Source organism: Metopolophium dirhodum, chromosome 8 (genome assembly GCF_019925205.1).
Source record: "Metopolophium dirhodum isolate CAU chromosome 8, ASM1992520v1, whole genome shotgun sequence".
NCBI classification, from domain to species: domain Eukaryota; kingdom Metazoa; phylum Arthropoda; class Insecta; order Hemiptera; family Aphididae; genus Metopolophium; species Metopolophium dirhodum.
In genome coordinates this window covers 35,770,258-35,784,347 of record NC_083567.1, presented here as the reverse complement: position 1 = coordinate 35,784,347, position 14,090 = coordinate 35,770,258, and the positions used below count along the sequence as shown (strand labels likewise).

At 28.0% G+C, this 14,090-nt stretch overlaps 1 protein-coding gene across 1 annotated transcript; it reads left to right on the top strand.

Moving 5' to 3' along the window:
- Positions 1–8,391: 8,391 nt before the first annotated feature.
- Positions 8,392–13,850, top strand: LOC132951089 (GTPase Era, mitochondrial). Its single transcript, XM_061022792.1, has 6 exons — positions 8,392–8,875; positions 9,018–9,142; positions 9,227–9,401; positions 10,554–10,799; positions 13,234–13,414; positions 13,498–13,850. Exons 1-6 carry the CDS (start codon positions 8,630–8,632, stop codon positions 13,707–13,709), a joined length of 1,185 nt encoding a protein of 394 aa, XP_060878775.1. The 5' UTR covers positions 8,392–8,629; the 3' UTR covers positions 13,710–13,850.
- The last annotated feature ends 240 nt before the right edge of the window (positions 13,851–14,090 follow it).

Below are 14,090 nucleotides of genomic sequence, written 5' to 3'. Positions count from 1 at the left end.
TTTAAAGAAACATCATTCCGTGTTATGTTTAGAAGATCCCAATTTTTAATTCGTCTTATCATGACCAGTGCAATACATTCTAACACAAATACCATAGTAAATTATTAATGTACCTATCCTATTCTATTGTATACGATTTTTTTTTTTCTAAAAACTCAATTTTAGGAATGTGAATATAATATGATTGTATTGTTTTTATAATAATTAATAACATGGATACACCAAGGAACAAAAAAACTGTCTTTATTTATTTGTCCGCGCTTATCCTATTTTTTAGTATAAACAACTTGGTCTCTACTCTCTTAAAAAAGTCAATATGTTACCATAATAGTACCTACTAAAACATATTGTAGACTTTAGTATACTAGTGACTTAGGCAGTGAGACTACCACTTGGTTATCATGGAATGAGAACTTTAGGTAAAACTTCAATAATAATATTCTGTGGTAAAACCAAACATTAAATACATTATATTATAGTCTATAACGGGAGTAGCCACAACAAGGATCGCAAGCCGCATGAGGCTCTTGAGTTTTTTAAGTTTTTTTTATAAATAAATAAATGTTAGATAAATATTCCTTCATTTGTTATTTTGATATAAAATGAATAATGTGTCTTCATTTTATAAATATCTCATAACAATGTAGCTCGCTTTGAATTATATTCATAAATTTGCGGCTCCCAAAATTAAGATTAGTGGCTGGCCACTGCTGGTCTATAATATATTTAACCTATGATCAACCTTATTAAGTTTGTCAGTAGCAGTGGTATAATTTTAAGAAATTAATTCTAAAAACAACCATCAGAAACTTTGATGTAGATATATTACACATGGTATGGTCAATGAACTGGCATCTAAGGTGGATCTTTCTTAATAGATCGGTGAATCAACATCCACCTTGCTGGTATCAAAACTATCAGTGGCAGAAATTTTTTTTTTCATTACTTAACATGAATAATTTAATGTAAGAACCAATTTTTTTTCATTTACATTACTAGAATTAAATGTTCCAGAGTTAGTATATCATATTATAGTGATGTTTCAGCTGAATTAACATAAATCTAGCTAAATAAATAAAAATTTAAAAAAAAACATAAATCTATTTTTTCTTTGCATATTGTATACAATTTAAAATAAAAATGAAATGAAATGATAATATAATTATATAAATTCTTAAGTATTTGTATTTACATAATTACCATGATAATAATGTTAAATGTTAAATAGGTATATAACCTATTACCAATATAATAGTTGACAAAAACTAACCCAGCAGTGAAAAATAAATATTAATGTGTAATACCACAATTTATAATAGCTAGAAACCGGAAAAATAATTATAATATATTAATATGTATTTCCATATTCATACTAATTACTCAGTGTATACAGTATACACAACTTTTAAATCGTATTGATTTCATAGACCAAATTTTATTTTACATATTTGAAGAGTTAACGCGAATTTGGTTGTTATTCATATTTTCTAATTTTTACACCTATTATTATATTCAATGGTATGGCAAAAATAACGATAATTTGTAAATTGTTTTGTTGTTTTTAAATTTTAATTTCTAGTAAGACTTGAAAATGTAATACAAGGACACAATGTTTATAATTAAATTTTACTTGCAGCTATTGTAAGCATATAAGACAAGTCATAAGTTGTAATGTTGCATACACAGAGCGCTGTTCTAATTTTAACCTTTCTAAAAGTTCGAAAATCGGTAAAACGTTTAGTTATATACTCTATACTCATCGTAATATTATGTCAACCATAATACCATATCATATCATAATTTTAAGCAATTGATAATCAGCTTGTTTCAGGGGGCCCACGGCCCCCTCCCAATCCGAATTTCTAAAAATATGTTAACTGTTTGAAACAATATTGAAAGTTTTCAGAAATTATGACTTAGCCGGGGGGGGGGGCACCCATACCATTTCACTGGAGCCGCCCCTGGCATGCTTTACGCCGGTTGAACTTTAACTGTACAATAAATAACTATTCAAATAATATATATTATACTAAAATTAGGTACTCATAAGTAATAATAGTTACCAATACCTAATGATAAAATTTGGTTGAACTTTATTTGATAACAATAGGTACCAGGTTACAGGACACAAGTTTACCCATCATTAATTTTATTATATTTGGTGCTCATTTGCCGCCGGGTCCGATACTCCGAGACCGTAATATAACGCGTATACGTTAGCAGTACCATTAATTAATTATACAGCATATTTAAGCAATGGCATTACCTACATCAGTGTAATACAAATATTATATTACCTATGCCAAATTCAATCGGTAAAATTTTTAGAGACCCCAATATAGCGATATGAAACAAATAAAATCTGTCTAAAATTGTATTTTTAATTTCATAAAGCATATTTAAATATAACTCATTTCTAGGTACCTACCTAAAAAGTATTCGATTGAAAAATATTTTCTAGCTTTTTCTGAAGAAAATTTATTGTTGTAAGTGTTGTAACTATAAATAATAAACTAATTAGTACAAATATATTCAAAATACCAAGCTTGCATAATACATAGCAGGTTTATAACACGATAATATTAATATGTTGGGAAATATTTGGAGGAACTAATCTGCAGCCTCGAGTGTCCCCATTTTTACGCCGACAGCGCGTATACGAACGTAAATCGAAAAATGGCGCATACCTATCTACCACATATGGGCGAGTCAGTGAAGATGGTACTTTAGAGAGGTCATTTTTCGATTTAATCAATAGTTATTTAGTGCCACGGGTAAAACTACCGACAAATTACGAAAAACCGCTAAAAATGGGATTTTAATTTCTAACACTTTGTTTATCAGTGAATAATATAATAAATTATCACCATAGCAACGAATAAAAAATAATAATATTATTAATATTATAATATTAATTCAACTTACGGGCTATAATAAATAATAGGTAACTAGATAAAAATCCAGACTGACAAACCATCTCTGCTCAGAATCGTTTTTCTTATACAATGATATTATATCATTGAATTCAAGATTAATACAATCCATTATACTCACTTGTAACCTACTGTACAGCAGAGCGACATCCACTTACCCGCTTTTTTACCTTTTTTTTTCGCGACAAGGCCTATCTTCTTCCCCGAGGTCTAATCTATCTCAGTATCTCTACCAAATTTCATGAGCATGTATCAGTTGCCCCCAAATGTACCTTTTTCTATACAAATTTCCCCCAAACTACCAAGAGCAAAATGTACCAGTTGCCCCCATATACTCAACTACGATATATAGCCTGTAAAATAGGGGAGGTAAATATACAAATAATAAATATAATATATTATACAAATAATTTGGATAAAATGAAAATTGTATTTATAAATAATAGCTGCCTACTACTTGGTGCAAAGCGAGGACTTTACTAAAACGCGTAAATTTAGGCGCGTCCAAGTGGATAGCCGATTTATCGCGTGGGTAACGAGTAACGACAATTTATCATATTAGGCTTTATCAGAATACGCTAGTTATTATCATTTATTAAACCTATCTTTATTAGTATTTTTATGGTTGTTAGAAATTATTATATGATACGATGTATACTCACGTCTTTCATAGGTACATTTTAGTAGACGAAAAGCACTGACGTTGTTAACACGATAGAAAATATTACGCGAGTGTACAGTGTTTTGTTAGTTTTAAATAATTATACTTTTTATAAAGATCGCATTACACAAGCGGGTGTGAATGGCTATGTGCATTAAAGTCGTGTAAGTCAAAGCTGGTTGTGAGTGAAGATTAAACGGTGCTTTTAAAATCGGTTATCGAATCCAAACACAATTATTTTGTTGTAAAACTATAACATTGAATGCCACAAAATTATAATATTTATTATTTCATTGACTTTTTCATATTATTTTTTAAGTAATTATTATAAGCATATGAATTTTTTCTATCATTTATGCTATTTTTTTGTTAACAAATTATCATATTTATTGCCCCATAATTATAATATTTATTATTTTATTGACTATTGTATTGATATTATTTTGTTAGTAATTATTACAAAATACAATATTGTAATATTAATATACAATATTAAGTAGGTATATATAATTCCAAGCATATGCATTTTTTTCTTTCATTTTATACTATTTTACTACATTTTTATAAATAATTTTATTTATTATTTGTATATTTACCTCCCCTATTTTACAGACTATATATTGTAATCGTGTATATATCAGCATGTGAGGGCAACTGGTACATTCGGTTGGGGGCAACTGGTACATTCGGTTGGGGGCAACTGGTACATTTGGTCGAGGGCAACTGGTATATTTTTAAAATCCCGATAACAGCCGTGGGGGGTAACTGGTCAATCGGATGAACGGTTTAGGAATGCATAAAGGACATTGTCAGTCGTAAAAATTGTTTGACTTTTACATACATATCTAAGTAAGTACCGCTCTGCTGTAGAGTCGTTGTCGAGCATGTCGTTTAAATGAAAACGTTACATACTTTTCCCTGCAGGTTAGGTCTCGTCTTGAGTTTGGGTCAATTGCCTGGACACCGGCACAACGCACTATTTTTCGCATATAAATCTTATTGAAAATTGTCAGTATACATTTTCAAATAACTATTATATTTTAAATTAAATATACCCATTTCAAACGTGCAGATTACACGATTGGGAATTACCTAGGTAATGTGACTTCAGGATACATTTTTCAGGTATTATGTTCAAATATGACTTTTTAAAATATGGTCTTCATCCACCGGAATTACTATCTCTGATTGGTTTTAATATACTCACTCACTAATTAAAAAAATGCAACTTATTTCATGTTCCTCTTTATTAAAAGAAAAACAATTAGGTACACTTCCATCTAATTTTTTCTCAGAGCTGTCATTGGCGAACCGTAAACGGACCATGTTGATGATTTTTTTTTCCATGCCACGTAATTTATAATCATGTATTTAGAATTTTAGACAAAATGTTTATATGGCCTTAAATTTACTTGTTTAAATAAAATTAATGTTTTGAATTATTTAGTCACTTCTTGTTTATCACTGTCACTATTATTGTTATATTTATTGATTCATTACTATTATTATTATGCTGTTCCACTATTATTATTGTCATACTTTTTTTGTTAATTTTGCTATCCATAAATTATATTATATTAATTAAGCTATTTAGTTTTTATAATTATTAAATTAAGCAGAAAATGTACTCACAATTATTTTGTATTTTGCCAAAGGGTTTTAAACCCTGTTTAGGGTTTCAAATAAATATAAATAAAAATAATAAATAAATATGATATGGCGGCTAACGTGTAATTATTGGTAGCTATGACTATGTACCTATGTTATTACTTATTAGTAGTTATTATCACACAAAGAACACTTCGCTATTACTCCGTGTAAAAAAAAGCTAAGTTAAAAAAAAATCTAGTAATAATTAAATCTTTAAAAGACGTGATATAATATGGAAATTAAGTAAAATGCCATTTTATAATATTACAAATACCTATGATGACAAATAAGATCAATTTATTGTAATGTTAAATACTTAGTCAACACATTGTTTATACATTATTAATTACTGTAAATACTGTAGTGGTTACTTAATTGTATTTATTTAAGTATACTTCTACGTCCTGCCAAATCGTTAAACAATATGTTGACTAAATATTTAACATTACAATAATAATTACGTTATATCACATTGTTTACTATCTTGTGGACTATCTAACTATTCATATTCCGCTCTCTCTTATATTTTGTTTGTTCATATTCTATATATATATATATATAGACCTTATCTATCATTGTATGTTCAAACCACGATTAAAGATATTTTTAAAATAAACTCTGATTATATTATAGGTTAAACATAAGTATTCTACATTGATATTTTAATAGGTATTCAAATTAGATAGTCGTAGTACCTCCGCTGGGAGGCCTCTACAGTCTGTTTAATCTGCCTTTTTATTTTTTTTATTTTTATTTTAACCTATCTTCACCATCAATTCTTCTTATTGTTCTCTTTTTTGTAATAGATTGAAAAAAAACTTATAAACTAAAAAAAAAAAATTAATTAGACATAATAATAGCTTACTGTAAATGGGTTTGTTCCTTCACCTGACAACCATGCATTATTTATGTTTTCTTTATAAAAATGATTTGAACAAACCCGATTTGAATTTTTAAATAATACACCTACTTCCCATTTTTTTCTTCTTTGTCTTTAGGTATTCCAAATGTTATTTTTGAAACTTTGTGTGGTCATTTTATACGACGAGTCATCTTGTTGCTTATAGACTCATTGTGTCTTAAAGTAGACAATAGTACTACTGTTTTAATCACTATTAATGATATATCTTTGTTCTTTAACCGTGGTTTTAAATTTTTAATCTAAAAAAGTAAATAGTAATTATAGTACTTAGTAGATACCTAGTTTTCATAATTAATAAATTTACGTGGTTGAAATAAGTTAAGGAGACCTAGTATTATATAGTGCGAGTCAGTACATCAATCGCGCTTTTCGAGTCGTATTATACAGTCTCGATGTGTAACCAGTATATTATATATATATATATTAATGATATAAGAAAAACGATTCTGAGCGAAAACTGTCAGTCAGCCTATGATATTACCAAGTATATTTGATGATATTATTGTGAATAAAGTAATTTATATATAACCTATTTACGTGGAGCCTTGTTTTCAATTTTCAATCCTTAGCTATAAAAGTTGAACATTTTATACATTTTTAACTACAAAATAATTATTAAATTATAAATTTGATAAATGTTGTCAAAATTTGAACTTTAAATGCTTATAAAAAAAAATTGTGCCTATGTATTTTTAATACTTTTCAACTGCTATTGTAACAATATATCAGAAGCCTTGCATTAAATTTTCACGCATTTCTACCCAACAAATAAAATTGTAATGATATTTAAAGAAAAAAAAACTAAAAAAATTTAAAACAGATAATGTCCGTAAACAGCTCAAAAAGTGTCAAATTACTTTCAAAATTTTATCGTGTATAAAAAATGCTAATATAAACATTCAGTGAAATTTTCAAGTATTAACAGTCATAGTTTTTTAATTACAACAAAATAAGAAAATCGTTACACGAGAAATCGAGTGAATATCAAATGTTGTAAAAATATGAATTTCAAACGCTCATAAAAATTTAATTTGACTTTCTTGTACACATTTTTTTTTTGATAAAGGTAGACAAACTTATGGATAATCTTGTATTACATTTCCAAATCTTAGATTTAAAAAGAAAAATTTTTATGAATTCTCAACTCAAAATAATTTGCTAATTTTCGTGATTTTTCCGTATATTGTCAAGATTTGAACTTTAAATGCTTATAAATAAAAACTGTGACTAAGGATTTTTAATTTTTTTCATCTGCCTTTGAAACAATAACCTAGGAGCCTTCTATTAGATTTTCAAGCTTTTTAACCCAACAAATAAAATTGTATTGACATTCATAGAAAAAAAAAACTAAAAAATTGGAAACTGAAAATATCTGTAGACAGTTCAAAACAGATCAAAATATTTGGAAAATGTTATGGTGTATAGAAAATGCTTATATAAACATTCAGTCAAAATTGCATGTACCTACGATAATTTGTTTTAGAGTTACACCCAAAACCAAAATCGATTTTTTCCAAAACAGATTATGCGTAAAAATTCCCGTTCTTACTTAATTTTTCTTTTGTTTTTCACGTCGCTTTTGAAAACTACTGGGAATTTTTTACTTTTGATCCCCTAAAGTACCAATTAGATTCACTTTCCTATCAGAAAAGTTACTGTTTAAGAAAATCCAAGCACTTTTACTGTTCTAAAAGGTGATGACAGACAAAAAAAAAAAACACATCATTGTAAAATCAATACATCCATCGCTTTGCTCAGAATCTAAAATACATGGACATGTGATAATTACACTAATTAGCGTTTAATCATTGTTCAATCATTTTCATGTGGCTGTTAGTAATATTTTAATCTGAGGTTTTTTTCCCGAGGATTTTAATTTTGAAATTAAAAAATTACCCATACATATTAAGTTCCAAGGAATACTTTCTTTGTGTTATAAAATGTAGGTATAATATAGAGATACTTGAAAAGTTAAGTAGGTAGTAGGTACCTTTTTTAGGGACATTTTTGACATCATAGATCACAAAAAAAATTTTCCTGCGATGATCCAATCGTCCCAATCGCCTTATTAATATCTTAATCATGGACCATGGTGACGATTTAAGATAACAATATTGGAACAAATGTTTTGTGGAACAAAAAGTAGCAACGAGCGGGTCATATTAAATCCTGTTCACGGTTATCATTACAACAATAAGTGATAACCGGAAACTTTTTAACTATTATTTTTATATCATAATCATATTATATTCATATTATTTTCATTCAAATTTCGATGTTGAATCTTGAATTACATCGTTATGGTTCTTTTGCATTTTTATATTAATAATTTTCAGTTCTCATAAAATGTTTGTGTTTTATAGTGTAGTTCATTGAAATACAATAAAACATAGGTACTTAGTTTAAACATTGAAGAACTCTGAGTTGTTCAATTGTTAACATCTAATTTGCTACTTCTATTCAATGGCTAAGTATTTCAGTACCATTTTTCTTTCAATTGGCTTAAAACCAATTGCAGTACCGAACCGTGTTTATACATTATTGAAATGTAAGTATAGTTCAAACCCAGAACAATGTCTGAGCAACAGTGACAACCAAAACGAGAATGATTTAATAGAAATTAAGCGTCAGCGTCTGTTAAAAATAGCCATCATAGGTGTACCAAATGCCGGAAAGAGTTCTATAATCAATTCTATTGTCCAGAGAAATGTAAGTACTGTAAAAATTAATAGGTTTAAACAGGTGTTATAAACTTATAATACACAAGTATTTGGATACCTATTTAGATAAATTTAGTTAGTAAACTCAAAATCATATTATACTTGATAATTTGTACAACTGTGTTTTGTAGATATGTCCTTATTCTTGTAAAGTTCATACTACAAGATCTAGTGTCCGCGCAGTACGAAGTGTGGACGATACGCAATTAGTTTTTTTAGACACTCCTGGTCTTGTAGACTCTACAGAAATTGCAAAGTAATCATCATTTTTAAATGAAAACACTACTATTACAAACTATTAACTAATCATATTACCATACACACCTTACCATTGCTATAGGTATAATTTAGAAAGGACATTTGCTAATGATTCAGTAAACTCAATCGAAGAAGCAGATATAATTGGTGTTATTCATGATGTGTCTAATCGATACACAAGGAACCATTTAGATCCCAAAGTGTTGAGGCTTTTACATCTTTATCCTAACAAAGATTCATTTCTAGTACTAAATAAAGTAAGTAAATATTTATTTCAACTTAAAAAAATTGATAATGAACACATAGCTTTTCCTTTAGCAATAAAATATTCCTTGTACCTATGTTTACTTTATTAGTCTAGACCAGTGGTTTTTAATCTTTTTAGAACCACGAAACACTTATAATTTTATAAGAGTTTTGTGAATCACAGTCTTATTCATAATTTTGCAAGATAATTGTTTTTTAAAGTATTTCAGGCTTAACACTGTGTAGTTGTTGTGTACTCACAGTGTGTTAATTCCTGAAATAATTGTGTGATTCCAAAGAGGACTGGATAGACAAAATTCAGCATAAATTGTTACAAAATATTATGTATAAAAGTTTGTTTTGATAAGAATGTTCATTTCTGTGTTTTAAAATTGTGCAGCAGGAGGGGGGGGGGCTTTGCCTGCCAAATATCCCATCAGCCCCCCCCCCTAAATATACAGTTTTTAATCCAGAACAGCTCACAAATTCACATTAATGTTAAACATTTTAGCCCTCCCCGAAATTGTAATGGTTCTCCACCTATGGTGTTATTTTTCATGAAATACTTAGGGCCAGTTGTACCATCTTCTATTAAAGTTAACCGGAGTTTAATTGGCTAAATTTGCCCAGTTAAATATCTGTGGTCAGCTGATTAAGCGTAATCAAAGTTTAACCGTAGACGGTACAACTGGCTTTTAGATACTTCATAATTCATAATCAACCTGATAAAACATGTAAAATATAGATTAACTAGGTATTTTATGTGCCATTGCTCAGTTGCATTATGTACATTGAATTTGATAAAATAAGATGAGATGAGATTGACTTTTATACCAGAATACTCCTAAATTATAATCTTATAACTGTGTATTATTTTCAATAATTTTGTGAGTTTTGACATGGCTCGGGCTACCTATATTTTGACTCTTTTCAGGATACATAATATAGTCTATAAATACAGGTTTTTTTTAGGGTTTTAGGGTCTTTTAAGAACTTCACCATAATAGAACCAAATATATATATTCTATTCACCAAATTTCTCTATAATGCAATTTTTTTTGTCACACATGGGACTGTAATTTAAAGTTTGGAAGTTTCACTGTATATACTAAATAATTATATTGTATTCACTAATTTTTAAACAAAAAATTATTTTGTTTTAGATAGATCTTTTAAAATCTAAAAGCTATCTCTTAGATTTGGCACGGTCTTTAACATGCTTTAAACATAACAACATTCATATTCCTGAACCATACACTATGACACCTGAAAAAAGAAGAACCCATGAAAGCTTAAAAATTCAAGAGAGGATGTTAGGGAGAAAAATTACGCAGTCTATTGGTTGGGAAAACTTTAAAGATGTATTTATGGTATCTGCAATCCATAGTCTTGGTTCATCAGATATTGAGGTCAGTTGTTAAATATTTTTATTGATTATCAGATTGTGTGTATTACATCTATTGAACAATATTTTTTTAAAAACTAGTTCCAATGAATACTGTTAAAAAATTATAAAATATTATATTGCTTAGGTACAATCACTAACAGGGACGGATTGGACCACTGGGAATTTGGGGAATTCCCAATGGACCGTGTACTAACTAATTGACGGGGCCACCGCATGCACTTCAAAACTCAATGGCTATAATATGACAGTGGTCTGAAAGACAATTTTAGGTGGGCAATAGTACTATTTTCAAAACTTAAAGAACTTTGTTTTTTTTTCAATAGATTATCTCTATAATATATTGTAGCTAAATATAGAATTTCAGATGAATTAATTAACATAAACTTGAGAGCTGTCTATAATATATACATTACAATATACATTACTAGATTAGTATTTTTAAACTTTCATATATTTTTATATTATTTAATTAATCTCACAATAAAAATATAATTTATTTTTGTACAGTTATCATAATGTGTCCCGAATCTAATACTTTATGACATAATATTATTATTTTATTTTAATTAATTTTTTTTTTTTAGTATATATATATTAACCGTGGTTTTTACAATAGTATGTTATATTTATTTAAAGAAACCATTTTTATAAATTACTGTTGAAACTTAATGTAAAAAATTACAATATTTTTAATTAGCCATCAATTTCCTTTACAATATGCATACATTGAACAATTGGTAAAACTGCATAAATTTAAGTATCATTCCTCCAAAGTTCAAAAACCATTAATTAACAAGAAAAAATAATGTCATTATTACACTTAGGTCTTGGGACTATACATATAATACCTGCACAAAAATACTGCACAATATTTTTTTAGTTTTAAAAATAATTCTTTTGGCCACCTCATCTGTCATCAAATTGACCATCTTCAGACCACTGGCGGCTGTAGTTTGTTGGCTATTGAAAACTAACAACAATTAGGTATAGGCAGTTTTAAATTTTATTTTTAATTGGTATCTTGTAATTTTTTCTCATACAAGAATTTAAATTTACAAAACAACAAACTAGAGAACAATAGGCCAATGAGCAATAGCTAATATGAATAATAAATATTATTACATATAACAGTATAACAAAAACTGAAAATAAGAAATAAGAATGACATTTTATTGTTAAAGCCGTTAAAGGTTAATTTTATTAATCTGTTTCTTTTATACTAATATGTAATAGTATATTATTAATATTGTCTATTGGTAAGATATGTTTTAGTATGTAAGTAAATAGTCATATTGTAGTTTTTTTCAAATAGTACCTACACATATATTTAAGATAGGCCAAGTGATTTTTAACTAAAAATTACATCTAATTACAAGTAGGTATCTTATATCTGTCTTTGCAAACCTCACTAATATATTATAATATAATAATTTTTGTAGCAACAATGAATACTCCATAACAACTAACATTTAAAGGACTAAAAAAAAAAATTAACATCTTCAGTATGGTACACTTGCCCCTGAAAGCCCCCAACACCAATACATGACTGGCTAGTGGGTCGCTAAAAAGTTATTTTCCCGGGCCGGTCCGAAATTCCAATCTGTCCCTAATCACTAATCAGTGTTAAATTTCCAATTTTAGTTTTTTCTTATTAGTAGAGTGTATTAGTGATAATGATAGTTTTATTTTCAGTGTAGTACACTTGTCTAGTACCTACAACTTACATTTTATCAATGCACTCAGTAATAATTCACATGTATGTTTTTCTTTATAATCTTGTAAATGTCTATGAGGGAAATAAAAAATTACAATTTAAAAAAAAGGTGGATATGTGAGTACTGCTCTACTATACCTTAGGTGTTGTGCTTCACTGTAATTGATGTGTTACATTTGAATTCCATGATATAAAATCATTTTACCCAAAAAATGATTCTGAGTGAAGACGCAACTGCTAGTAGATTGCAATCTGTGGTAGAGCACGTACGACAAGATATTACAATTATTTATAATTCTAATTACAGATTAATTGAACGTACCATTAAATCTACCTGGTCTTGAAGGTACATAGAAGGGAGTTTTGATGGTAGCTTAGGATGATCAATAGAATTATTTATTAATTTAGAAATAAACATAATTATTGTTTGTTCCACCACAATCAGATAATGGTAGTACATTTTAAAACCTAAATTTGAACTTTTTACAGTTATTATTTGGGTCCTACTTGAGTAGTGTTATAGAAATATATTTGTTATTTTTAAGTAGGTACACAAAAACCATTTACAAGTTAATAATAATTTATTGTTTAATCTATAAAATTATGAGGATTGGGCAATCCAATTAATGAAAAATCATAAATACATAATGAATAATAATATTAAATACCTAATACTAATACTAATTATATAGTAAAATTGTATATATTTTGTTGCTTTTAGGATTACCTGTTACAAAAAAGCAAACCATCTCCTTGGATATTTCCCAAAGATGTATTGACTGATAAAGAAGACCACAAATTAGTACTACACATGATAGAGTCAACATTGTATGATTTTTTACCCAATGAAGTTCCGTACAACTTAAAAGTAGAAATGGAATATTATGAAGTTTCTAGGGAAGGTAAATTCTGGTTTTTTTCTAAACACGTGTATACTGTTAAGTATAGTAATAAAATAATATAACACTTATTTAATGATACATAGGAAATATACACATTGTTGTATTAATTCATTGCAATACACCAAGAATAGAGAAGCTGGTGATGGGAAAAAGAGGCAGTCGTATCAGGAACATTGCTATGAAATCTGAACAACACCTCAGGAATCTGTTTTTAACTGATGTTTTCCTCAAAATGGTCGTCACAGATAAACCAAAATATTCTGCACAACACATGGCAGATACTTTAAGCCAGTAACCGGACATATGCAATCACAACTATTACATCTGTTAAAGGCTTTTTTTATGTTCTTATTACAATGTTGTTAATTTTTTTGTTTCAATACAAAATTTATGAAAAAATTATTTTAATAATAAAAATAATATTATTATAAAATTATTTCACTGAGTCCCAGTGCGGTGTATTGAATGAAATTGAAACTGGTAGTTAATATTTAATCATTTGGTTGACCCACCCACCCCTTCAAACAACTGTTAAACGAGCTTGACAAATTATAATATATAAATAATTTTATGACATTTCTCTATTTAATAAAATTACAGCAAAAAGATTTGGCACTATATTCTATTATTTTACCTAACCATCCACCAATTTTCAAGTCAGTTCAATTAAACTACG